At 39.6% G+C, this 27,728-nt stretch overlaps 3 protein-coding genes across 3 annotated transcripts; 2 read left to right on the top strand and 1 right to left on the bottom strand.

Moving 5' to 3' along the window:
* On the top strand, nucleotides 1–8,134 carry LOC116612446. The gene is made up of 2 exons (XM_032373154.2): nucleotides 1–145; nucleotides 6,591–8,134. Exons 1-2 carry the CDS (start codon nucleotides 59–61, stop codon nucleotides 6,879–6,881), a joined length of 378 nt encoding a protein of 125 aa, XP_032229045.2. The 5' UTR covers nucleotides 1–58; the 3' UTR covers nucleotides 6,882–8,134.
* On the bottom strand, nucleotides 7,207–9,832 carry LOC116612444. Its single transcript, XM_032373152.2, has 4 exons — nucleotides 9,705–9,832; nucleotides 9,349–9,403; nucleotides 8,248–9,006; nucleotides 7,207–7,565 (listed from the first exon to the last, which is right to left on the bottom strand). The coding sequence occupies exons 2-4, from the start codon at nucleotides 9,388–9,390 to the stop codon at nucleotides 7,500–7,502; spliced, it is 867 nt and encodes a 288-aa protein (XP_032229043.2). The 5' UTR covers nucleotides 9,391–9,403; nucleotides 9,705–9,832; the 3' UTR covers nucleotides 7,207–7,499.
* LOC116612443 lies at nucleotides 9,819–26,714 on the top strand. Its single transcript, XM_048727222.1, has 17 exons — nucleotides 9,819–10,027; nucleotides 10,203–10,297; nucleotides 10,457–10,563; nucleotides 10,980–11,078; nucleotides 11,264–11,362; nucleotides 11,977–12,035; nucleotides 13,674–13,732; nucleotides 13,819–14,113; nucleotides 14,812–15,065; nucleotides 16,129–16,315; nucleotides 17,759–17,853; nucleotides 20,981–21,228; nucleotides 21,745–22,621; nucleotides 23,051–23,310; nucleotides 23,604–23,753; nucleotides 24,023–24,286; nucleotides 25,337–26,714. The coding sequence occupies exons 1-17, from the start codon at nucleotides 9,973–9,975 to the stop codon at nucleotides 25,503–25,505; spliced, it is 3,372 nt and encodes a 1,123-aa protein (XP_048583179.1). The 5' UTR covers nucleotides 9,819–9,972; the 3' UTR covers nucleotides 25,506–26,714.
* Nucleotides 26,715–27,728: the final 1,014 nt, after the last annotated feature.

Consider the following 27,728-nt stretch of genomic DNA (forward strand, 5'->3'; position numbering starts at 1 on the left):
TGTGACCATAAAATCAGCGAGAACTGGAGACGTTGTCTGTTTTCAAGAGGAATTATCAATGTATTTGCTTTTAGTATTATCATTGGCAATCCCAAATGTCATAAGCTCGCCGATCCCAGAAGAGCTGCAAAAACCGCATTTCCAGGTAATAGATTAAATCAGTTTTAATCTGCCTTTCTTACATAGCTTTATCTTTAAGTTCACCCAGTGAAAGTAAAAGAGAAGACTCGAGAAGTTAAATTCAAAAACTATATAGAAAAAACTCAGTTACACTCCACCATCTTTCAATTATACACTGAAATTTCAAAGTATAGTCAATTATACACGGAAATTTAAAGGTGTCCTGAGTCAAAATCTTCCCTCAAGCCCCAAACCCCCATACCTGGGTCTTTTTGCATTTAATAAACATTTCCTTACATAAGATCCGTTGCATAGCATGTGAAAATACAACAAATCGTTACTCTAAAATGTGGAAAAGCGTGAAAAATTTTTAAAACAACTTGTTGAAAAGACTTGTTTAGTCTAGTGTTATGTTTATGTTTACTTTTTGCGTGTTCTCTTATTAGCGCCTTTTTCAAGATTAACACATTGACCCCTCAAACGGCCTGTACCGGTCTTGGGAAGTACCCACAACCCCAAAAAAATCATAAATGCAAACTAAACACAACAAGATGAAGATACTCAGGCATCAGTCTAAGGGATAAATGCATCCAACCAAGGTGTTGGCAACTACTCTTAAGCCAAAAATCATCATGAATCCACCTTTGCTTGCAAATATCCATAAGCAAAACACTCAATTATGCCCCAAAAGACTTCATGATGTCCTGAGACACTCTCCTAATATGCTCATAGCTGTATTTTGATGAAAAATACAAGCAACCATCAACTTGTGCTGGCTTCAGCACAACGACGAGGGATTAAAAGTGGGGACCGCAAAGCACTGTTGGAAAGCTTGGATACCGCTGGATAGTTGCAGCTGTGTTTGACTTTGACGGGCTGTATAAAACCCAGAATAGGGGGGAGGTATCTGATTTTAGTCTGTTTTTTGTAAATTCAGCTCGAAAATAGCCAGGAGTCAATGGGTTAAACATAAACACAAACACTAGACTATACACACGTCTTTTCAAAAAGTTTTTTTTTTCACACTAATTTTGCTTTTCGCCCTATGTTACCGTAAATATTACACCTTTTGCTGTTCAATAACGGAAAAGGGCATTCATTTGTGCCAAACGTTGTATAGTTAACGTGCATTGTCTTCCCACAAATGTCCCACAAAAAGTCGGCAATCGACGGCAAAAAGATTGGTTTGAGATATTTTCTGCGATTTTGGACAAGCAAAATAAGCATCTTCCGGTCAGCGTAGAAAGTGATAGTCCTGTTTTTTTAGACCGGCCACTTTTAGTGTAGAGCTGGGACTCAAATTGCAGAAAAACACGAAGAAACGAAAAACAAAAAGCAAACAAACCTCATATACAAGAACAGTGTAAGTCCTACCATTAAAGTTGTGTTTGATATTATCCTAGGTTACTTCAATTACATATAAGAATGATGAGACTGTCGTTCGTATTATGGCTGTAAATCTTGACATTTGCCGATTAAACTTGTAGTTAAAAGTCGGTCGTAAACAGCGGATTCGGCATTCTCTTCTACTTTTCCCCGCACTTAAATCACTGCAAGTTGACAAAAATAGCTTTGAAAACACATAAACACTTAGTACCTACCGTAGAGAGCACCGCTTTATCTTATCATCTCCAATTTTACGTATTTTAAGCTTGATTCGTGCCGTTTCCATTTAACAACCAAACTCGTAGTTATCTATTTCTATGCTTCATTCTCACAAGATTTTCACCAAGCTTGGACAACAAGACAAGTTTCCATCATATTAGGTTACTGTTTTTAATTTTCCAAGTCGCAAAAAAACCCCTATGTACGTCTATATTTAAAATAACTCCGGGCAGGACTCACTGACCTCATCCGACATGTTGTACAATTTGTGGGACTTTTGTGGGACATTTGGGTTGCACTTTGCTGGCTTCTATTTGCTGCTTTCTGATTGGATATTCGTGCGCGCGTCGGCCGGATCTATGAATTGGGCATTCATTCGAATGGAATGAACATTCTTCTGCATGCAATCGAAAATTCAATTACGCGTTTGGACAATCAGTAGCGTTTATTGACAATCAGTTATAAAAAATAGAAAATTCATTAGTGCTATTAACATAAACAAAGACAATCAACAATTACTCACTCGTCTCTTATGTATGGGTGGTGAAAGGGGAGGAGTGAGTAAAATAGTACTCAGGAGAGATCCCAAGAGACAAGAATAAAGCGAGTCCACTATGAAATCTGTTTTCTTTAATTTTCCATTTTTTTCATCACTATACAAATTCTCTTGCGTACTAGAAAACAAACCGAGTGCTTGGGTAACCTGTGGTACCTGTAGACAACTGGTACCCCAAACACTGCTGTGGCATCGGCACTTTTCGAAAAAAAAAAAGAAAAAAATCAAGTAGATAAAGTCTCATTTGTAGCAAAACTTCCAATACCTTCGCAAAGTTGTTTACATTTTTTAGGCGCACGGTGACAGCTAAATGTCAAATCATTTGACAGAAGAAAAACCTGATTGGCTGGTAGGGAATCCCATAAAATTATTTTAGCCGTGATTGGATACTTCTATTTCTACTTATATTTTAGCCGTGATAGCCGTGATTGGCACTTCTTATCGGGCAGTGGAATGGTTTCTTCAAGTGATGAAAACTCACTACAACTCGACACAATTGCGACACAATTTAAATGGCGAGATTTAATCGGAAAAAAAGCACCAAATTGGATATTTCAACTTGGCTAATTCAAGATGAATAGTTGATCTATGAACTTAGCTAAAATATAAAGGAAAAACATCGTTTTGGGTATCAATTATCGCATTTAAAGTAATTCCCGGTAAGTTAACGGGAGCTCTTGAGCTCCCGTAAGTTACCGGGCGAGTTACCGGGATTTTTCCGGGCCCGAAAATTGCGGGTGTTTTGAGAAACATCCGTAAAGTTTATCGGAGGCTTACCGGGTGACTTTCTGGGTTTCCTGGTTTATCGGGGCTATTGAGAAACGACCAGATGGCGACTTACTCAAACCGTCAACAGGTCAAGTAGTGCAGAGCTCTACCAACTTTCTTTTCCATGTGTCATAAACACTGAAAATTTTCGAAGAAATAATAGAAACATAATAAATTAATTACTCTACACACCACCTACAAACCATCCTCGATCTTTTTGTTGTGAAAAAGGAAACATATCTATAATATAAATATATATTTTTTAATTTTTACGCGCGATAAAATGCCGGCGTTTTTGCGCCTCAGTCACATTGACCTAAACAATGCGCACGATATTGTGCGCAGTTGAGAGACTTGAATTCAAAATTTGCTGAACGAAGACTTGCTTTTATTCTCTAGCTCGTCTTTTTTGTTTTCTTCCCGCTTATTTTGTGTGCAAAATCCCATCATAGTGGATACATCTTTTGACGAAGTACTCCTGTTAAACAACAACAGCAGCTCTTGTGTCAAAATTGTGAAGAACAGAGATTGCAGATCTGGATTTTATAGTCGTTTGTTGGGTTTTGCCTTAATGAATTGTTTTGGAAGTTCGTCACTGACTCTTATGGAATCCATCAAAGTCCACTTAATCAAGAAACTGTTAAAATCCAAAATTTTTATATGAACTTATCTTTGCATGGTGATGAAGAAAAGGGTTGCAAATAAGCTAAAACGAGGATTTTCCCAAACACGCGGGAAAGCAAATGGCGCTTTATTGACTTCTCCAAGACCTGTGCACTTGATAACTAGCTTGAATGGGAAGAAAAGGAGATTAAAAAGGCAAAGAAGTAATTCATACTTGATGATGAGTTGATTAATTGTCTTGTATGACATTTTGTTGCTCTATTTGTGGATCTAGTTGATTCAAAAGTTGTAAATAATTCATTCAAAAATCTCGGCATATTCTTATCAAACCCCCTCTTACATTTTATAGCGGAGCCAGCGCCTCAAATTTTGTGACTTAAGGATAAAGTCAACTAGAGGAGATCTACTAACATTCATTCACGCCAAGATTTATGTAAGGATATGTCTGGTTTTAGCTAGTAAATTTAAGTAAGTAACAGTTCACATTAAAAAGCGAACACAAACACAAGAGAAAGCGTCAAAAACAATGCAAGGTGAGTTTCGGACGACGATTTGTATTCTCTATTGAGGATATGACAGTTATAAGGCTTTTTGTTGTCCTTTTTGTTTGCTTTGAGAATGCGGGTACTTAACTTAGTAATCAAATTATTTGAGCATAACACCTTTTGTTCTGACATTCTTTGTTCTATCTTTATTCTTGATTGTGTTGAAATATTTCATAAAGGCTAACCAATATCGTGTTGCATTTGTCATATACTGCTGAAGAAGACCGTTCTTGTCTTTATATCCTGTGCTCTTAGTCCTAAGAAGATACATATATTCTTAGAATATACAGCAACTTTTTCAACTTACAAGAAAAATTCAACCCATATTGCCAATATGTATTGTTGTTATTGTCTACATCTTGCATCTTATGTGTTTATTTATTTTTATTTATAGTTGTGGAAATTAGTCGGATTATAAATGTCTTGATGAAAAGATTGTTTTGAAAGAAATTTCACTCTTTTATGAACCAGAGACTACCTGAGGGCCAAGATGAATGCTAAAGACTGGAAGACATGAGAATTGAAAACCATGTCTTGAAAGATAACAGTAGGGAGTTCTTATTCACTAATCATTTGATACCCCCACACACATGGTCCCTGGAAAGGGTGACTTTAATTTTGATGGAAAACCGCAAATGACATTACTGTATTTTACCAGGTCTAGGCTGCTTAGGTTTTCAAAGCCAATATAACCTTTCAGAGTTGATAGGCTTTGTCAATTCTTTATGTTTTCATCTTCCAAATGGTATGTGGTTCGTATGGACCCTATAAAACACGCGTTCGCGCGAATAACTCAAATCTGTAATATTGAGGTATTTTGGTTAACCTTCGGAAAAAAGGCCGTGAACTGAAAGGCCCGGGTCCAGTCATTTGTGACGTAGATCGAGATGTCAACCAAATTACACGAGAAAACATGTGCGCGCGCTAACCCGGTTCCTCTTCATTTCTAAAGTTTTATTTTTCAAGATAAAGTATTTTTTTTCGCTAACATATAAATTCCGCCATACATTCCTTTATATTTAGAAACCACTGACAGGAGCCTTGGGCTGCTTGTGTAAAAATATCCCACCCCTTAGGGGTGTTTGCATTGTTTCTAAAATATCCAGCCCCGTAGCCGTCTAAATCCCACCCCGTAGCGGATTGGGAAGTTACACAATTTATATTCGAGCTCGAGAGAGTAGAAACTATAGTAAACCCTTTTCTCTCAAACAGACGAAACTTCTAAAATATAGAGAAAACTGTTTTCTAAAACAGTAAAACTTGGCTGTAATTTCTTCACATGCGATGTTCATGTTTTTCTCTGTAGCGTGTTCTTTAACTTATTCTTCAGAGAGATCTTTGCAAATTAAATGCAGTCAATACTTCTTTGGTATTCCGATAGTTATTTACATCTAAAATCCCTGTGAAGCGAAGTTTGTGAGTATTTCCACCTTGTTTACTCCACTGTATCACCATATTGGATTTTCCGAAGATCGGTCGTACTTCGGAACTTCGGTCGATATTCGGCAAACGACTAGAGGGTGGGATTTAGGCACAACCCTTTTATACCGCAGGTGCAGCCCCCCCCCCCCCCCCCCCCCCCCACACACACACACACACACAACATTGTTATTTTATACCGCAGGTCCATCTTTAAACAAAATCAACTTCGTCTGTCGTGCTTAGTCCAGAATCACTTCATTACCTTATATAACAAAAAAATAACTATCGATGTGATTTGCTTTTTTTATTAATGACCCTTGCACTTATGGTAAACAACAATCGTGTTTTGAAAATTTCCTGGCGAGGCCAAACTTTTTGATTGACAGTTATGCCTCTTGTTTTCAAGAGATGGTGACACTTGATATGGTTTCAGTGGTTTCAGCCGTACTTCACCAACCCCCCCGTCCCCAAGGTCTTCTGGATGATTTACAATATGTCTAGAAACAACTTCCCACAACTCTTTGCGACGCGCGCGTGAAACCGAGAATAAACTTTGCCATCTTGTTTACAATTTTGACGCCTGGTGACCTCGGTTTCACGCGCGCGCATCGCAAAGAGTTGTGGGGGAGGTGAATAACAGATTTTTTGGGAATAAGGGTGATCTTCTCTCTGTTATGAAAACAGTCGTTTTTCTAGCTCGTTGGTCAATTCCTTGTTAGAACATTACATACCATATTTGGGAGTCCCTCTTGATCATTTTTCGATTTTTTGTCGCTCTCAGAACTATGTACGTTTTACAACGATTTTGCAGGCCGCCATTTTTAAAATCGGCCCAGACCCTAACGTTTCAGATTATCAAAGACTTCCTGCGCACTCGCCCCAGGCTCTTTTAGACCATTTAGAAGAAAATATTTTTTGATTGATATGTCAACTTTGTATATGGACTGTAGGTGGAACACAAGGCCGGTGTACTAGATATCAAGGCAACTAAAGATAAAGCTGACGTGGACGTCACATCTGATACGATCCGATTGGTCGTAGAGCCGGGTGACAGGCAGATTCCAGTGGCGGACGTCCCGCCAGAAACTAAAGTGGTCCACGTAGAAGGCTATCAGATGCCAATCAACATGGCTTGGCGGAAGAGAGATGGCCTCCCGCTCAGGCTGAATGATAAGATGTATGATATCAAGTCGCCAAGGATACATTACAAAAATCCGGAGAACAAAATGGGAGAACATTGAGAGACGGAAGACGGAATATATCTATATCTATATATTTTTTTTAGGGGTGGGGGGTGGGGGAGGGAGCAAGCTAGCTAAAGGCGTGGATGAGATAATTTCCTACGGTTTCGTAAGGTTGAATAAAAGTGTCTACTTGTTCCAAGGGGAGGGAATGATGAAGATATTTTTCGGCTTTTTTTTTGCAGACCAATGGAGGGATATAGGGGCTTAGTCGTGTTATCTTTAGCGTGTGCTTTTGAGGGATTGGAAGGAGACGGTTGGGGATGAAGGAGGGCCTAACCTTCATATTTATGTTTGTTTCGAGTCGAACAAAATAACACAGCAGTTAAAGTACGATGCTTTTATTTATCTGTTTGTTAGAGATTTGGATATAGAAAATAAGAAGATAAGATAAGCAAAGCGAGCGCTTATACAAATTGTTTAAGTATAAAACCAACTGAAAATATGTTAAGGTTCTGCAACAACTATTGTCAGACTAACAAAACTAGATGAAGAGGGTGAAGTTTATTCTGATCACATTCCGGCATTGACAAATATCCAGTAAAAGTATTCAATTTTCGACTATTTCGAAATGTTTTTTATCTTCTTATTTTACAAAAATACGTTAAAAGAAAACGTCTAATATTGACAGGTATCGCATATTTGACACGAGTAGATACTGCGACCCATACATTTCATGCAACGCTGTGTGAAAAAACACAAAAAAAAGCAATAAATATTTTACAGCGCAACCAGTAAAACCGTGAAAACCACCCAAAGGTACCTTTGGGAGCGCCCGCAAAGTACGCTACGATGACTCGCGAGATATTCAAACAGTCAACTAGAAACATGTCTTAACAAGTGACAGTAGTATCTAAATTCTCGCGTCTGATTTATCAGAAGACAATTAATATTCCACGCATATTTTACAGTCCCGTAGCCAGGATTTTGAGCGGGGAGGTTCGTTTACCCATTTAGCGGACCATTTTCTGGTCCCCATTTTCTGGACCTTGTAGTCGAGTGGGAAGTTTTTCCGAACCCACGAACCCTCCTCTGGCTACGGACCTGTAAATTGTTACGTTCACAGTTTTTCTGGTGTGCTGATATATTAAAATCGAAATGAAATAAAGTTATGTGAGGTCAGTTTGTAGCAAAGCTCAACATTATGAAAATTCATCATTATGGTCATATGGTGATGACTGTATCATAGTGGCTTTAGTAGTGCTTATTGTGATGGTGATGATGGAAACAATAAATGATTGATGATGGTGGTACTAGTAGTGATGATAATGAGAATTAATGATACCCGAGACCAGGCAATTGGCGAGCGCAATCTGAGACTATATGTTGGGTGGGAAATAATTTTATTTTAAAAGAAATTGCTTACCGCGGCCGGTGATCCGTGTTTAAAAGCATACGGGTCCCATACATTCTCTGGCATTTCCTGTGTTCTCTCGGTATGGCAACCAGTGGAGTGCATTTGTCCTTTAGGCTTGTTGGGAGCCAAGCTTGCCGACAAGCCGTTATTCCCATCGCAAGGGCAGCCATTATGGTGAGGAATGCTCTTGAACTCGCCTGCTTCTCCAAACGCAAACGGCACATAAGGTGGGCCTGCACTGAAAGTCTCTTTTTGAGGAGCATAATATGCTTTGGACATTTGAGTAGATGACTGTAAGTGCCCTTGGATTTCTTTGTAAGGACTCTGCTTATTTTTATCCTTAGCACAGCGCGGACAGAATTCCCCAGGCTGTGGTGAACTGCACGGATCAGAAGATTTTGCCTCCAAGTAAAAAGGAACATAGTCCCTGTGAGCTGAGTCCTTGAAGATGTGATAGCCATGATTAAACTCCTGCTCTAGTACTTTGCATTTGGTGCAAAGCATATTCTGCGAAACCAGTGCTGGCTCCTGGGGGTTTGTTCTCCTTGATGGCTCCCTTTGACGTTGTGGCATTTGATCCCGGTTAGTTGGAGAGGGATTGCAGTCGCAGTTGTATTGTTTCATGCGGTACTGCCTCAGTTCCTCTAGTAGAACCTTGCAATTTTGACATTCTTTCTCACTTTCGGGTTCAGTGGAGGTGCTAGGAGATTTGAATCGCTTCTTGGGTGGGTTTTGAACAACATGGATTTCGTCTTCCTCCTCTTCATGCTATAGATAGTAACAAATAATGTATGTTGTTATTGGCAAATCCAAGGGGTGCTTTTGCACGGTGCCCTCATTTCCTTATGGAAATAAGATCTAAATAAAACTCATAGATTTACCTCCCGTTTTATATTTAAAGGCACTGGCACCCTCCCTTTGGGTTTCGGGATGATGCTTCCACACCTTCTTCAAGTAATTCTAGATCAGTCCCTGATTGTAAGATAGTAATATCCTTTTAAGAAATTTCAAGCTAAAATGCTTGAATCGATGGCCCCACCCAGATGTGAACGTGGGAGGAGATCAGAAAGGCAATGAATGAAGCCAAGACAAAGATATAAGAACACTTACTAGTTGTTTTCTCGTCCTACTTCTACTTGGCGTGTGAGACATGTTATTTTTGCTCCTGTGAAATAATGGCAGAAAATAAAATGTTGTTTTGTTAAAACGTTCCATCTATACAATATTTGCGCAAAAGAGATATATAAAAAAACTGCATATTTTAGGTCATTGTTCTCAGGTAAAGTGAAGTACAAATGTGCAAGGGACAGCAGAAATACTATAACTCATCACGCGGAAACTGGAGTAGATGCCTAGTAACCTTGACGATTCGTTCCATTCCCCTAAATGAATATCGATCATTTTTACCCTGCTCTTTTGAGAATATATGGTGAATACTAAAAAAATATATCAAATGGATGTCCTACCTTTCTTCTGACAGTATAACTTGTTACAGGGCTGTATCGATAAACAGAGAACTTCGAATGCGTTCTTTTTTTTGCGTCATAATCACTTATGTAATTAGTCGTTCTTGTCTGGTTACCCTGTGGTGGAGGGAGATCTATTGGTCAGCGGTTATCCGTTGAGCGCCAAATTTCTGTTTTCAAAAATGGCGGACGTGGTTTTTGTTTTTACTGAACATGATGTTTTTTGTTTTTCAACTTTCTTACATGTAACTATCGACTTCAAATTACAATGAATGCCTATCAGACTATTGTTTTCTTCGTAATATTTCGTGTCACTCTCTCAGGTGCGTATATTTTGAAAATAATGATGTACTTAAACTTTAAGCAGAGAAATTTCAATGTTTGCTACTAAGATTTCTGATATGTTATATCATCTAGTAATGTTCTTTAGTAGGTAAAGTATATAAAGTACACTCTATATAACTGTAGCTTTTCTAAATAACTTTTTCTGTATTACAGCTGTCGTCAATATCCAAAATTACATAGCACTCTCAGAAAATCAAAAGACCGGACTGCTTCAAATTGTGTTTGACGAGGCTATTGCTGTTGACAACGTAAGTTCATTTAACGATTTAAATTACACATTTTTATTGCAACACGGAAATGATCATAAAATATCTACAACATTAAAAGAAAAATGTAAAAGAAACTCCCTCAAAGAGATATTCCCTCGAAACCGTGCATTCGTGATTTCAGTTCAGTGTTTGTTCTAGGTAAATATTGTGTGCGGCACGCTTCTCTCTACTCTTGGCTCAACACAGATCTCTTTTAGCAACACTACTGCCTTGGTTACACAAACCAGAGCTAATGTCCCATTCAGGTAACTTAATTCATGACAGGGAGTCATTTGTCAGTTCAGCCTAAAAGGGTAGAAGAAGTAAATTTTCATGATCTTGTATATGTAATATTGGCTTATCTATGTTTCCCAATACTGTGTGCTGCACTCAGTTCATTTTTAATGAAATAAGGCTGTTGGTTTCAGGCTGTTATAGACAATATTTTTACATGCATAAAGATATTCTTTAAAGCAGGCCTAACAGGTTTGAGTCAAGAATATTCGAGATTATTTATAATGTCCAATGTGCATTGAAAACAGTTATCCATTTCAGAGGACTTTGTTCAGAGTTACAGTATCTAATTGGAGCTGTCATTCTTTAGGGGGATGGGGCAGGGTAGGCTGCAACTATTTTAATCCAAAATTATTAACTCATATTTTTCCCTTCTCATATTTTACAGTGTTATATCAGCTGGACAGCCTGTGCCCGTACAGTGCTTTGGGGAAAGTATTGGAAATTCTAATCAGTTTGTTCCTCTGACATCTAAAGGCAATATAAGGTGATAATATTTTGACCATCAATCCATTTACATTCATTTGTCAAACCATTCAACAGTCAATGCATTCTGTCTGTCTGTCTGGCTGTACCCAATCACTGTAAACATATACAAGAAGGACCATCAGTCACATGTTCTGTGTTTATCTGTGTCTGCTGTTCTGAATGTTTTTCTATTTTATTACGCAGCTCTGTTCAAGTCACTAAGGCCCCTGTAGTGTCAGTTTGTAGCGATGATTATTTGGTTGACACTAGCTTGTCCTGTCAGTCTGTCAAGGTTCAGCTCAGGTTTGTACTGTGATAAGTCACCACTCTTTGGATGTACAAACTGCTGGAACATAACATCCATGTACCAGTAATATTGTATTTGTAAAAAAAACTAATGTTGATGATAAAAATTATTTCAAGATCATACAGAAGCTACAGCTTAAAGTTAATAACAACACCATAAATGACTTTTTTATATATTTTTTTGTCCGAGTTTAAGGAATGACCAGGAAGAATTTGTTGTGTCTGATCTATCAAACCAAAAATCACAGGAAATAAAAGTTTCCCTTGCAATCCTCTATATTTTTGCACAATATTGTTGTTCAAACTTGCCTTTTAAAAAACCCTATATTTTTAATGAAAATATACAGTATTGACTAAAATAGGACACAATCTGGAAAGAGGAGGTATGAATCCTTGAGAAAATGGCCTTCTTGCTATAAAGTTTTAACCAAAGCCATAAATATACTGTTTTGTAATCATGAAACAAGAGGTGTTAATTGAATGCAAAACATTACAGATGATTGTGTGGGGGAACAAGTGACTTCTGGTAGATTTTTGTCCATGGCCAATCCATTCTTCCTGGTCATCCCTTAAACTCTAAAATAGCTAAGTTTAATTTTTATTTATTGCAGTGAGCGAGTTGAAGGGTTCCCTGTTGTTGTCACCTGCTCCCCTTCTGGAAGTTCTGCAGGTAGAATATCCAATATCTAAAATATCTATTAGCATGTTCTTCATTCTTTACCATGTCTGAAAACATCAGGTTATTAAGAGTGACCGAATGGTTGACCTAGCGTTATCGAGTGCTCTTTTGAACTTCTACGGTTAGATACGCCTTGTAAGCTGCTATTTAGAGTCTACCAGGACCACGTTTCGCATTTATATGAACTTGTTTTAGCGATGAAAGGTGCCCCGATGCAAAATTATGTGCTCTTACGACAGCCATTGTCTTGAAATTGTTGAAATATGAGCGCTCAGTGGGCGCTGTTTATCGCCTCATCAAAACTCGTGTTTTTAATTGCCACAAAAGTTTATTTGATAAATTGGAAGTACAATAAGTGCTGTATACCTAGAATGAAAAGAATTGTGCAATTCCATGTCCCATGGAAGGTATAGGCCTCATTTTCCGGGTTTATTTACGGAGTACGAAAAACAGAAAATAATTGAAAAATCTGTTAAAAATTTAGAAAAATACTAAAACTACCAACGACCTAATCCAAATATGTACAATTATAAAATTTCTGTCAATCAAGTTTGATTTTTGACGCCCGGCTCAATTTTGAGTTTTGTTTTTTAGACAATTTCTGTTCAAGTCTAAAAATACAGAAAAATTGCTAATTATATTCGAAAAATACATTTTCCCCTCTCAAGCCAAAAATATTTATCCGATTGGTTTCAAACTTTCACAGAATACTAAGGTCATCAAGGGCTATCTCCTGGCAAAAGATTGTATTTTTGTTCTGAACAAAAACATTCTTGGTCTGAGACGGTCACTCTTAAGTTTCAGAGTAGGCGGCGGAAATTGATAATTAGGGGGTGAAAGCTATTAGTTTAAATAAAACATTAATTGACTTTTAAAAATAGTAGCTGCTGCTTGGGAAGTAGTAGCTGGCGGTTCCATTGGCCACCAGGCCTAAATGAAACCCCTGATGTATCTACAAGGTGCTGCTGTGTTGAAAGATGTTTATCTCAATTCTATAAAGTTTTTACAAACTTATTGTAATTACTGTAAATCTTGATACAGTCTGTCAAAGTCTTCATGGTATTATATTTAACAAAAATGATTTTAATTATTAAAATAATCAATAGTAAATACTGTACATACATTCTATTTCAAATAAGTTCCACTAGGAGACTCAATGTGTTGTACCCGCATTGCCTCATCGGTAGATGAACAAAACATGTAAATAAAGACTAGTTCAGGTTTGGAAAGCTGGGTCCCTCTTGTTTGTTTCTGTGAACATTCACATGGCTCTCAGTGACCAGAACTTAGCAATTTATATGTAACATATGAACCAATGAATGTTGTGCATGGATTCTCTAGTGCAACTTTCTTTGAAATTGGTGTAAATCTAACTTGATATTCTTTATTTGATGTCATCTTTGTTGTTTTGTCAAAGGTCAAATGATCATATCTATGGCACAGTACCAAGGTCTACGTGAGGTGTCAATATGCAAAAAACAAAAAAGAGAAAAAAACTTAAATTTGCCATTGATGGCCATAGTATCCCTGGTATTTTAGTTTGTTTGTTTGTTTGTTTTTTGCAGTGTCTGGCTATTGGTGACTGAACATAACCAGGGCTAATTTGTATTGTCTTCTATTGAATTGCAGGTTCACCTCAACTGAAATTTGAACCTGCTATTGCAAATGTTGGGGATACTGAAGTCGGGGTATGTATAAGAACCATTTTTGCACTATTTGATGCAATTTTTAAACATGTTTAGCAGAATTTTGCAATTCACATATTATATTATAGGTCCCCTTCATCTTTTCATCCCATGGGGCTACTACTCAGAGACTTAAAGTTGTCTGCAAGGCACAGACTTACAATGTTACCATTATCTCCAACTCAACCTGTGGCAAACCATCTGGTAGTACCCCGACCACACCCCCTCCCACGACAGCTCCAGCTAACGTCACAGTGAACACCACCCAGTCATCTGGCACTTCCCTTCCGACGGTTGAACCCATGCCTGATATAGTTCTCTTTAAGTTCAACACATCCCTGGATGGGGTTAGTGTGTTGCAGTATTTGTTGGATACTTCTTCAAGTAAGGCTATAATCATTCAAGTCATTGCTTGTCTGTTGCTATGTGTATTGTACAGTATTAACAATAGAAATGTACAGCAGAATTTAAACTCTATTTATAAAATGATTGAGATCTTATTTGTCCAATTAGTTCACATCCAAAACTTGATTAAACTCATGTGATCATTCAGGACATCACCAAAACCAGTCAACAACCCTGTGAATTCCATGATATTTGGCATTAAAATCTTTTCATTTAATTTCCTTTTTTTGTTTGGAGGGGGGACTAAAAATAACAAAGTATTTCCAAACATGGCCCAAGTAGAAGAACCACAAATAAAAAAGTAAATGCTGTTTGAAATTTGAAGCCAAACTTTTCACGATATGAAAAATAATTTTATAAGAAAATAAAGCACATTTTTTTTGCCTTGCCATTTTAAAAAACCTCGGTGTTTGTTTGGGGAATTATCAAGCAGAGGTAAAGCACTTAACCTCTGGTCTCATGTTTCACTGATCTACTCTCTAATTCTCCTAAAAAAAATAGCCTCGGTTTTCAAAACGCCAATTTTAAGTACAATGATATGCATTTATTTGATGTATTTCTTTGTTTTTAATTGTACTTCACATGACAATGTTTTACTGTCGTTTTGCTAAAAAAAAACACATGAAAAACTATTCTTTTTTTTTTTACCATGACATACTATTACCTTTACCACACAGGTCTTCCTGTTACATTCCACACCCCAGAGCTATCCCTAAGGCCTCCATCAGTGACCATCTATGGTTCATATGCTGTCAGCTTAGCCCTAAGCATCCCTCAAAGGCTACCTCTAGATGTTGAATGCTCGCTGGCCTCTGCCAGGTCCCAAGCTAATGTGGTGGGTGTGGCATGTCCCTCTAACCCCTTGGACACAGTGACAACAGCCGGCTCTTCAGTACAACTCAAGCTTGCTACAACTGAAGTGCAGTTCAAGGTACTGTACACTCCATACTAATTATCAGTACACTGTATGTACATTGCCTTTTTGGATAACTACTGATCCTGAAATAAACTGCGTCAAAATCTGTTTTAGATGTACTGTATGTATTTTTATGTACTGGATGTATTTTTATCCAGATGTCTACTGTATGTACACAAATCATAAAGTAGGGCAAGCACACTGACTACCCAATGTCCCATTAGCTTGCTAGTGGCAATTTGATATAAAAAGGTTACAAGATTAAAGCAAAGCCTTTTTTATTAGAATTTGTGGCTTAGAAACACTTTTGACCTAAAAATATGTGGCTTAAAAATTAAAGTAAAGCACAATTCTATAAATTTGTTGTACCTTAAACACGAAGTTCCGCTATAAAAGGGAAAGCTCCTCCCATCCCCGGGCTCAAGAATGATCAGTTATTAATCAGCTGTCAATGAGTCAACATGTCAGGACAATTGCATTGAGCGCTAAATTCAAATTTCATATTCTAAATCAAATTAAATATTATTCCTAGACTTTTCCACCTAAAATTATTCTATTTAAGGAAAAATAATGCTATACAAAGCTTTCTTTGCTTTAAAATACAAGCATTTTTATCAAGGCGCGAGAATAATTGGTGCGGATGCCTTAGATTATGGATAGCGCAAAATTCAAAATTTTCACTGAAAACGTGAGTGGAGAGCAAATCACTAAATTTATCAACCTCTTAATACAACTGTCTTGTTATCTGTACAAAAATAGTTTTATTCCAGCCGACTGATGCTCAGAAATAAGCAATTTTACAGGAGAATTATAATTTGTGACTGCTAGCGTGGCAGTGTTCTAATTATAATTGCAAATTCAAGCCCGGGGGTAGGAGAAGCTTTCCTTTTAAAGCAGAACCTCGTGTTTAAAGCCTTATGGTTGCTAACTTGTTATAAACCCTGAAACTTAGATGCAAATTACTTGAATATTACTTGAATAATTAATAAATATTTCTTCTTGTCTTGTGTGGCCTTTAACAGCTGCAACCTCTTTTTTCTTGCTTTTTCTGATCCAGCCTTTATCCATCTTCTTACAGAGGAATGAAGTATTGAAAACCCTCCTACTGACAATCACTGGCTCATCATCCTCTAAGATAAAGGACCTGGTGGTCTTGACATGCTGTCCTAAGGCAGCATCCGTTCCTGTACCACCCCCTGTAAGGGCGTCACTGTTCCTTGAGCTGTCCAGACAGCAGAACATCAGCTGGGGGAACATTCAAGCTGGTAAGATGCAGTACATAGCCCTGCACAAAAGCTGGTAGCTGGTAAGATGCATAGCGAGGCTCAGAAAGGTTACCATAGGGTGGTAAGATGCATAGCGAGGCTCAAAAAGGTTACCATAGCCGGTACGATGCATAGCGAGGGTCAAAAAGGTTACCATAGCTGGTAAGATGCATAGCGAGGCTCAAAAAGGTTACCATAGCTGGTAAGATGCATAAGAGGCTCAGAAAGGTTACCATAGCTGGTAAGATGCATAGCGAGGCTCCAAAAGGTTACCATAGCCGGTACGATGCATAGCGAGGCTCAAAAAGGTTACCATAGCTGGTAAGATGCATAGCGAGGCTCAAAAAGGTTACCATAGCCGGTACGATGCATAGCAAGGCTCAAAAAGGTTACCATAGCTGGTAAGATGCATAGCGAGGCTCAAAAAGGTTACCATAGCCGGTACGATGCATAGCGAGGCTCAGAAAGGTTACCATAGGGTGGCAAGATGCATAGCAAGGCTCAGAAAGGTTACCATAGCTGGCAAGATGCATAGCGAGGCTCAGAAAGGTTACCATAGGGTGGTAAGATACATAGTGAGGCTCAAAAAGGTTACCATAGCTGGTAAGATGCATAGCGAGGCTCAAAAAGGTTACCATAGGGTGGTAAGATACATAGTGAGGCTCAAAAAGGTTACCATAGCTGGCAAGATGCATAGCGAGGCTCAGAAAGGTTACCATAGCTGGCAAGATGCATAGCAAGGCTCAAAAAGGTTACCATAGGGTGGTGAGATGCATAGAGAGGCTCAAAAAGGTTACCATAGCTGGTAAGATGCAAAGCGAGGCTCAAAAAGGTTACCATAGCTGGCAAGATGCATAGCGAGGCTCAGAAAGGTTACCATAGCTGGCAAGATGCATAGCGAGGCTCAGAAAGGTTACCATAGCTGGCAAGATGCATAGCGAGGCTCAGAAAGGTTACCATAGGGTGGCAAGATGCATAGCGAGGCTCAGAAAGGTTACCATAGGGTGGTAAGATGCATAGCGAAACTCAAAAAAGGTTACCACATCTGGTAAGATGCATAGCGAGGCTCAAAAAGGTTAGCTAGCAAGATGCAAAGCGTGGCTCAAAAAGGTTACCATAGCTGGTAAAATGCATAACTAGGCTTAAAAAGGTTAGCTTGTAAGATGCGTTTTTTGTTACGGAACATTTTTATAAACATGATTTGAGCTTATCTACCAGATTTTTGGGAGCTTTTTCTATTGGACATTTTGTAGACTTCAAAGATTACTGTTTCTTTGACAGAATGTTGCCTTGCAAAAATCAGTAGCAGAATCAAAAGTTTTACATGGCTGCAACCGTCAGCTAGATATTGCAAATCGATTTTAGGTTGCCAAAGTGAAGATGTTTCATAAATATCTTATGCTGATATAGTCAGTAAGTGTTTTGTGCTGTGCTTTCTTGTAGGTGTGCAAAGTTCCACCTCCCCCCTGGATATTGATCTGACCTGTCCATGTGACCTCGAGCACAATGGCTGTGACATTGGGTGCTGTTGTGATAGGGTAAGTGCTAGAACCTGGGTTCCTTTCCATCCCGCCGCCACCTCAGACACCTACCAAATTGACCATTTCACCTATCTGCAAACGGTTGTACTGTACTGACTTAATGTCCTATATAGTACGGTTGTACTGTACTGACCTAATGTCCTAATATAGTACGGTTGTACTGTACTGACCTAATGTCCTAATATAGTACGGTTGTACTGTACTGACCTAATGTCCTAATATAGTACGGTTGTACTGTACTGACCTAATGTCCTAATATAGTACGGTTGTACTGTACTGACCTAATGTCCTAATATAGTACGGTTGTACTGTACTGACCTAATGTCCTAATATAGTACGGTTGTACTGTACTGACCTAATGTCCTAATATAGTACGGTTGTACTGTACTGACCTAATATAGAGATTACTTCATGGTTGGTGAGCGCGTACGATTTTTATTCACGAGTTGTGATGAAATCTAACGAACGAGCGAATAAAAATTGTACAAGCGAACCAACCATGAAGTAATTTGTTTATTATATATATACTGAGATTTAGAAACTAGAAAAAGATAAATATAGACAGAAACGGCAATCATTTATTATGCATGTATTATTATGCCAATAAAAAATCGACCGAAACAAAACAAAACAAAACAACGAGTGAATATAAACTGTACAAAGCACTTTCCATGCTGTATTTTCTTTATTATATACATACTGAGAAATTTATAATAAGCTTATTACATAACATTTTATTAGAATTGGCTGCAGAGGCTCCGAGGTTTTTGCTGGTTTGTGCTGTTCGACGGTTCAGTTGAAGACAGACAGAAACTTACGTGAAATGAATCTGTCTCGCTAATGTCATGCACGAGACTGTAGCTCATGTTACACAAGTAGTGCACTTTTTAATCTCTGAAGCGATGGTTAACAAGTCACATAAAAACCGATACGATTTTCTTCACTAGTGAAAAACATCGTATCTGGCATCTGATTGGTCGTACGATACTTTTTTTAAAATCGAACGACCAACCAGGAGTGCTTTTACTGGTGAAAGGACAATTTTTATCCGATGAAATTTTGGTGCGTAAATCTCAGCATGTATAAATAAATCCTTTTATTGCATGCATGGCCATGCCCCCCCCCCCCCCCACCCAGCCATCTGTTTCCACCTGCCACCTTCAACACCTACCAAATTGATCATTCCAGCTATCTGCAAACTGTAGGATTGTACTGACCTAATGTATACATCCTTTGCTTGCATGCATGGCCATGCCCCCCCCCCCCCCCCCTCCACACACACACCCATCTGTTCCGACCTGCCACCTTCAATACCTACCAAATTGATCATTCCAGCTACCTGCAGACTGTAGGACTGTACTGACCTAATGTATACATCCTGCATGCATGCATGGCCATGCCCCCCCCCCCCACCCATCTGTTCCCACCTGCCACCTTCAATACCTACCAAATTGATCATTCCAGCTATCTGCAAACGGTTGTATTGTACGACCTAATGTATACATCCTTTGCTTGCATGCATGACCATGCCCCTTTATCTGGTGTCACCTCAGATACCTGTTGAATTGATCGCTCCAGCTTTCCACACACGGCGGAACTGACCTATATATAGAGAGAGAGCTGCTCTCTACTTGCATGTACTGTACTGTATGGTCATGCTTTCCTATCTGCTTCCAGATCAAATATCTGTTGATTGATTTATATGACTTTCCACCCAGGTTTGTACCTGCATACAGGAAGTTGTTTTTAACACGTGAATGCTTGCAAAGCATTTACAAGTTCTTGGAGGTTCATCTTTTGTGGTCTTTCTGTGCTTTCACAACACAGCAATCTTTAGATCATCCCGTAAACTTCTGGTATTGAACTTCCGGTTAAAGCTTAGCACTATAAAAGGGCTAAGTCATCGACCTAGCTAGTTTTTTTTTTTTTTTTTCAGAAAAGTCTTCGATGTAGGTTGAGCGTGGGCATGCGCCTTCGTTGCCGACGTCATTCGATCTTCGACGATTCAGTTGTTAGCTTGCAAATAAAACAAGTAAAATGCTAGCAAAGCTTTTTTTTCTTTGTTTTAGTACTTGCCGATTCGTGTTTCTGGGTTTTCGCGTTGTCTGTTTGAATTTCTGCTGAAAGAGCAGCTAGCCAAAACTGCAACTTTTGAAGTCAGAGAAACACAAGGGAAAAGCCTCTGTTAACAGGGTCTCTGTTTGCAGGGTAATAAGAGAAAGCCCCTGTTAGTAGGCCAAAATAAGAGGATAGATTTTCATAAGTTGTTTTTTCGATATTTTTTTCTAATCAACTAAATGTCAAACAAAACTCGTACAAACACATGGCCTCCGCTTATTCACTGAATAATGATTTTGCGCCTTTGTAGAATGTTGACATGCTTAAAACACATTGCATGTCAGTACATACTGACAAACTTTTTTCGAACGGTACGATACCAATTAGTATCAAAGCTAATTGACTCAAAAATGAATTACACGGTGGTATAGCGGCTCGGTCACGTCCTAAGAGGCCGGAGGCTCGATTTTTCTTTTCTTTTTATAATAATAATAACAATAATAACAACAACAACAACAACAACAACAACTAATTTTACTGCCCTTTGTGTGTCATCACATCGAAAAGAAAAAAAGGTAAAATGGCATTTTTATGTACTCTCAGCTTTTTGGATGTGTCCATCCTGTGTTTACATTTGCATTCACGAGTTGGCTCACAGAGCATTTGATTAACATGTGGCTATCTTGCATACCTGTCAAATAGATTGTTTGGACTTTCTCTTCAGGAGTGTACCTATAAACAGCCTTCCTATTTATTTCTTTGCCTTATCGCATACCTTAAAAAAATATTGTCTCAACAATTCGATTAGCCTGTATAGACCAATAGCGTGCACCCATCTTACTCCAGTCTGGGCTATACACCCATTTCCACCCATCATCTGCCATCACCACCTCATATACGTGACAAATTGGTTGTCCTTACTTCAGTCCACAAAGAACTGAACAAACACAGAGTGTTCTGATGCTTCTCTAGGAAATCCCTCACCCTTGAACCAAATCCTATACCTCTTATTTGCCGTTGGCAGCGAACATTCCTGACAAACTGGTTTTCCCTTCTGTTCCCACAGGGCTGTACAGACTCAGAGCGTGCATCTTTTACATGCATGTCAGGGTTCTTTGGTGGGGCTTCATCAGAGCGTCCATTTGAGTTCAGTTGCCAGGCAGTCTGGCCAGATTCCACCGACTGGCAGCCTTTTATGTGTGTAACGACGAACAACAGTCCTTTCCTGGGCTACTTTTATAACTTCACCTCACCATCAGCTGCTGTTGATACCCTACAGTACAACAGTCTGCTTAATACCAACACAAGGACAAGGTAGGAGACCAGAGGGCAGAGCTAAAATATTAGGGGGACACTTTGTCTGGAGGGTGGAATGGGAACACGTATACCAAACTATTGATCGACTGTCACTTTTTTCTTGGGCTTTGTGTACTTCGGCTGTAAACTTAGCTATGGATCGATAATCGCTGTACTCTAGGAAGCCAGCTAAAACAAATGGGCGTGTATGGCTCCTCCAAGTGAATCATGGGTCAGTGGTCCAAGCCCCAGATTCTACAGTCCATGAGCTCAGTTGGGAGCACTGTGAGAGCACTGAACGTAATTATTATTGGGAGGGTTTTGTTATCGCATTCTTAACCCAGTTTAAAACCATATCTCATCAAAGGGAGTGTGTTTTGCACAACAGCTTTTCCTGAGTACCTTGCAGTTTTGTATTTTGCTAAACGCTGTTCACAACGCTTTACCACATTAACACTCCTTCACTATCCTCTTCACTGCACTAAACTGTTGCCATGACATGTCATGACTCACGGGTGATGACATCATCTACAGATACTCGTACCAGGCTCCCCAACAGACCCTGAGTAGCTCGGTTGCCGCCTACACAGTGAGCACGTCTGTCAAAACTGCTGCCAATAGTAAGGACGCAAACTACTTAACGGCAAGTCTTGGAATTCTGACACTGCCTGAAAGCATTTTTAACGGCGTCTGCTCTCAATTAGTACCGGTACGCTTCCTGGAAAATAGGGAATCAGTATGTGTGACGCAATTGACGGAATCACTTTGCTCAAGTTCCTCGATAATAAGTGCTTCGAGTTACTTGATGTCTCGGGGTGTGAGTAATCCTACCTGTCCTGTGCCGCCTGCTGTGCTGAAAGGCGGTCAACTAAGTACTCTTCAAGACCAAACCCCAATTCTAGCGGATGATCAAGTAGAATACTTCTGCACGGACGACGCAACGGGCGCCATTGTAAATTCAGGAGCCGGAGTGGGGATAGTGGAAACGACAGGATCTTCGTTATTCTCAGTACAGAGCTCTAATGCTAGTTCAAATAAGAATTGGCGGTGTGCCTTTGACGATGGACGCAATCCTCCACTGCTGCCCTCGTACAATAGCAGCTCGAGGATATGTTCAAACGTCGTACTGAACGTTTCGTACCAGCTCGAATGGTCAGGCCAACAAATTAATAAGATCAAGGCTTTGCTAGTGATGGGCCAAGTACACATACAGCCTGCGTCGATCAGTAACCTAGCAACGAGTCAGTCACGTGTCAATTCCCTGACACAGCGCTTTAGTGTGAAGTTCGTCCACTTTCCAGGGTATAATGTGAGCAATACGGGAAATATAGCCCCTAACGCGAGTCAGCGCTCCGGGAACCCTGGCTACCAACGGGGACTGCCGCTACTAGCTGCCATGGTTACGGCGCAGGTAAGCCAATCAGCTTCATGCCCTGTGTCGACTTCAGAAAGAGGAAGTAGGTAGGAAAGTAAGTCTAGGGTTCCTGTAGAAAGAGGAAAAATGAGGGTTGGCGTTTTATGTTTAATGCATCTGGAGATAGGTTGCTTCGCTGATGTTTCAAGCTTCGTCGAAGCAAAAAGGTCATATGTCTTACGATGTTTGTATTACGATTTTCTTTGAAATGTAAAGGCGGATTAAGACAGCACGATGTAGTCGTATGCGACCTGCTCACGATATGTCTTAGTCATGATACACTACGACTTTCGTAGTTGAGCGTTGTACCGGAGTCGTAGGTCTATTTTACACTCTACGACTCGAGTAACAAGTCGCATACGACTAAATCGCGATGTCTAATTCAGACTTAAGACAGACTCTTGAAATTTGTTTTGTACTCACTAGAGTACAACCCCGAGCAGTCTTTCCTTATGGTCACCCGCCGGCGACAGTCTATGCACTTCCTCGTCCAATACCGGCATGCTTTACGGCAGCGCGATATCGACTGGCTGTCTGCTTCGACTGACCTTAGATGACATGCGCAACTGCTCGCAGCTCAGGGACCTGGTACGAGCCAATCAGGAGGCGCTGGTCCCCGCTACGCATGTTGGGCGCTCTGGAAATGCTGACGTTTCAATGAGTGGAGATTGGTTGCCGATTTTGAGGTGATTACCTTAAATGCTATAAAATGAAATGCTGCATCTCGTTCGTTAAAACGATTTGAGGGCACCCACCATGTCATCACACAATCATCCACACCAAAAACTATAGGCAAAGTCCAACTGTCCTGCGGCAAATAGCTTCATCATAGCTCAAGTAGGATCATTTTTGTATTGAACATGCAGGTGGAACCCTAAAATTATTATGAATCACGTTGTGTTATGTGTATCTTATGCTATAATCTTTTGTCTAATATATATATATATATTAGCTCACTAAGTCCCCTGGTTATCCACAGGGAGCCCGATCGGTCCGGGTCACCATCAAACGGCGATTTTCCAGGCCAGTGCAGCCTTGTTCCTGCAGGGTTAACAGCTGAAATTCTGGTTTCGGAGGCTGGTAAGACTCGTGGTGTCTCGCAAATGGAAATTGTCGGCTTCAAACTAAGGTAATAAACGTACTATTTTCAATCATGGAAGGGGAAACTTAAAATGCGAGTTTTGGGAGGTATTTTATCGCCGTGATTCAAAATTTGATAAGCGTGAATCGTTATACGTGGCTCTTCAAAACTCATGACTCGTGATCTCAAGGTGAGGATTGAACCCATCGAGCGAATGGTAGTTTACCGTGGATTTCCTATCTTTGGAACCCATGAATCGCGCAGGGTACCAACCTTACGCACTGCCCTTCATTCACGCCTTCATTTTTGTTCTTTAGATACCAGTACACCACATGGAACTTCTTCTGTGTCAGCGGTTTTGGCCTCGGCTGCTTAGCAACCAACGCATCGACCAACGGCAGTGCGATTTCGAACTCAACGGTGACGCCAACTAATGTTACCGTGAACGCATCAGTCACTCCTTCCGGCGATAACGCAAGTGTCACACAGAGAAATTATGCACCGCGAACCCAGTACTTCGAGTTGAAGAGCACGGTAGTCTTTATTCGGGTCCCGTCGACAGACCCCGCCCGAGTCAAGAAGTGAGTTGTGTGACTGTAAGGTCTTATGTACTTATTATAAAACGGAAACGAGCTTTTTTCGAAACATTATTCTTGAGACTTCTAAACCTTTCAAAAGTGGGCGAGAATTTCTAAATCGAAAACTTTCTTTTGGGTATTATAGACTTTGCGACTTTTCTTAATCGAACCCCTAACCTTGAGTCTTTAGACTTTGCAAAATATTATTGTGAGGATTTGAATTTGTGTCAAGAGGAACGAACCTTATCGAATCGAGATCTTACAATTGAGGTTTTATAGAGTTTGGGCAAAGGGAAAGAATATTTTCGGACCACTTGCCTTTTCCAATCGAAACCTCAGACTCTTATGCCCAGTGCACACTAGCAACATAACAACATAACGACATGGGCGCGCTCACTATGTTTAGCCCGACATAACGACATGGACATAATGACATAAAAGAAATACATGTTTTTTTCTCTTATGTCGTTATGTCCATGTCGTTATGTCGCAGATAAGAGTGCGCGCGCCAATGTCGTTATCTCGATATGTCGCTAGTGTGCACTAGGCATTAGACTGTGAGGCAACTAGCTAAACTTGAACTAACCTTTTGGAACTGATACTTTTATGTGGGGGTTTAGACTACATGTTTGAAGGAAGACGAACCTTTTCAGATCAAAGTCTTACTGCAAGTCACAGGGTTCAAAGACTTTATTTAAGGGGAGACGAGCCTTTCGGAATCACAACTTTCATGCCTAGTGCACACTAGCGACATATCGTCATAACGACATGGGCGCGCGCACTCTTATCTTCGACATAACGACATGGACATAACGACATAAAAAACATGTTTTTTTCTTTTATGTCATTATGTCCATGTCGTTATGTCGGGCTAAACATAGTGCGCGCGCCCATGTCGTTATGTTGTTATGTTGCTAGTGTGCACTAGGCATTACTGCGGGGTCTAAAGTTTGTGATGGGAAAGCAGCCTTTGTTCTGAATTGATCGATTTGGTGTATTTATCCGTGCTTGGATGAGTGAGGTCTGTAGTAAGTGTCTGTTTGTATAACCCAGGTCCCTTGACCAGTCCGGTCTTTGTCGCGAAGACGTCTGCAAGGAAGAGTTGTTCTACCCTCTGTCGCCCGCCTACCAGGGCGAGGCCAAGGAGAAAGTCGTCGCCTTCTCCCTCAGCCTCATATTTATGGCGCTCGTCACTTTTGCATTTACAAGACCCTGGGGGTGAGGTAAGGAGGTGATTAGCTGCTAAGCTTGTTGGTGCTTGTACCTGGAGAAGGGGTGAAACTATAACCCTTGCCTATGCTTCAAGCTTGAAGAAGAAGTGGAATAGCTCTCGCTCATCATCAAGACCCTGGAAGTGACGTAGAGGAGCTCTTGAATTCCATCTTGCAAGTATTTGTGGACGTTTGAAACATTCTCGTTGACGGGGATGTTGGGTCATAATACTCAGCTGCTAGCTCTCGCCACTAACGGAAAGGAAAAACTACTTGGTGGTATTTCATCTTGGGGTGAACAGTGATATTCGACAAGATATGGGAATAACAAAACACAGCTGGTTTCCCTCAGCTTTAGAGATAAGAGAAGTATCTCTAGATTATGCACAAGACCAGGAAAAGACGGAGTTAGATTCTGTTGTGGACAAGATTGTCAACAAGACTTTTGGTTCATGATCCTTAGCTGGTCGAAAATGGCTTGAGGGAAGGATTCGCTCATTTTCAAGACTCTGAAAGAAATGGAGAGGAGCTCGGTAATCCCCCAGTAGATGCTCCCTTCTAGGGGTAGACGGCGGAACATAATAGTTGAGAAGAACGTTGAGATTATAAAGCTCGACAGCTCTGTTCTCCTTATATCCTAAATTAGCTATCGTTAATCTTTAAGTAAAGAAGAGAAGTACCTAGTACTCTTTCTTAAGACTCAAGGAAGAGTAAATATTGACAATTAGTCTAGTCTGCCAGCCGGCTCTCCAGTGAGTTTATTCGAAAATTACTGTTTTCGAAATAATCCCACACGAAATAAAGAGAGAAATGGAGAGCCAGCTACAATTAGTCAACAAAAGGAGCTACTACATGGAATGTAAACGTTTCTTCCGCATGGCTGGTAATTGAGAGTTTTCAGTTTATAGAATAACAACAGATTTGGGCGCAGGAATGAGATTTTCTCGCGCTCACCATTCAAGTAATTATATCTGAAGAGCAGAAGATGGAAGGTAATCTAGCGTTTTCAAGACGCAAGGTGTTTACAGATTGGAGTGGATCTTACTCATTCAAAAGCCGGAGGAAAGAGAATCTTGTTAGCAACCCTTAATGTGACATACACTTTATAAAATTACTCTCAATTTTACCTTTTTGCAACAATAAATTTTTAAGCTATTTCAGAGTACATTTATATATATTTACTTTTGCTCAAAGTTATTTGAAAACATCAGTAACACCCTGAGGAGCATCTTCTCCTGTTGAGTAAAGACGGTTTCAGTAAAATCAACTCTTCAACAATTATGTGTGCTTGTATCAATGGAGGCCCTGATTTCACAACAATTTAACAGAACTTGACCCAAATTCATAAAATAACGTAATATATAATACAAAGTGATATGCGAGACTGTTGATCTTATAGGATTTCTGCGCTTTTCTGTAGGTAGCGAAGGACTTCGATTGCTTTAACCGTGGGCGGAAGCTCATTGGAAAGTTTCGCTACCTGGAAAGCGAGCGATCATCGCCCGAACTCCGCTCTAACTTTAGGGAGAATCAAATTATTTTAGGATACCTAGAAATGTTCATTGACCAGTTTCTTTTTAGTTGGTGAAGAAAAATGCTCAAAAGCTGAAGGTCAATAAGCTAAATAATTAATGGAGGAATGTTATGGCCGTCTCTAGAAGCCTCTCCTACTTGTACTCTGCTCTTCAATACGACTTCTTTGATTTCAAGGTAATGAATAGATAACCGCGGCTACATACCCTTTTCACTCCTTAACATTATACTCATAAATTTTGCGCAAAGAAACAAATCCGACAGATTTATCACAATAAAAGAAAAATTAATTATTTACGTTGTTGTAAAGAACAATTTTACGTTTGTTCTTAGTAACCAAAATGTTTTACAAAGGGATCGTTTACTGGATCTTTTTCTATAGTTCTCAAATGAGTATGACTAGAAATACAGAGACTAGATTGGATACCAGAATGTTTATGTTTTTCTTGTGAAGCTCGGACAATGTATATGGAAATCAAGCTTCTTTTTACAAAACTTATGGTCTTTACTTTTCACTCCTACTTATTTTAATCGCATAAATCTGGCACATCGAAAATGTTTACGTTGTTGTAAAGAACAATTTTACGTTTGTTCTTAGTAACCAAAATGTTTTACAAAGGGATCGTTTACTGGATCTTTTTCTATAGTTCTCAAATGAGTATGACTAGAAATACAGAGACTAGATTGGATACCAGAATGTT

This window comes from Nematostella vectensis, chromosome 4 (genome assembly GCF_932526225.1).
Source record: "Nematostella vectensis chromosome 4, jaNemVect1.1, whole genome shotgun sequence".
NCBI classification, from domain to species: Eukaryota; Metazoa; Cnidaria; class Anthozoa; order Actiniaria; family Edwardsiidae; genus Nematostella; species Nematostella vectensis.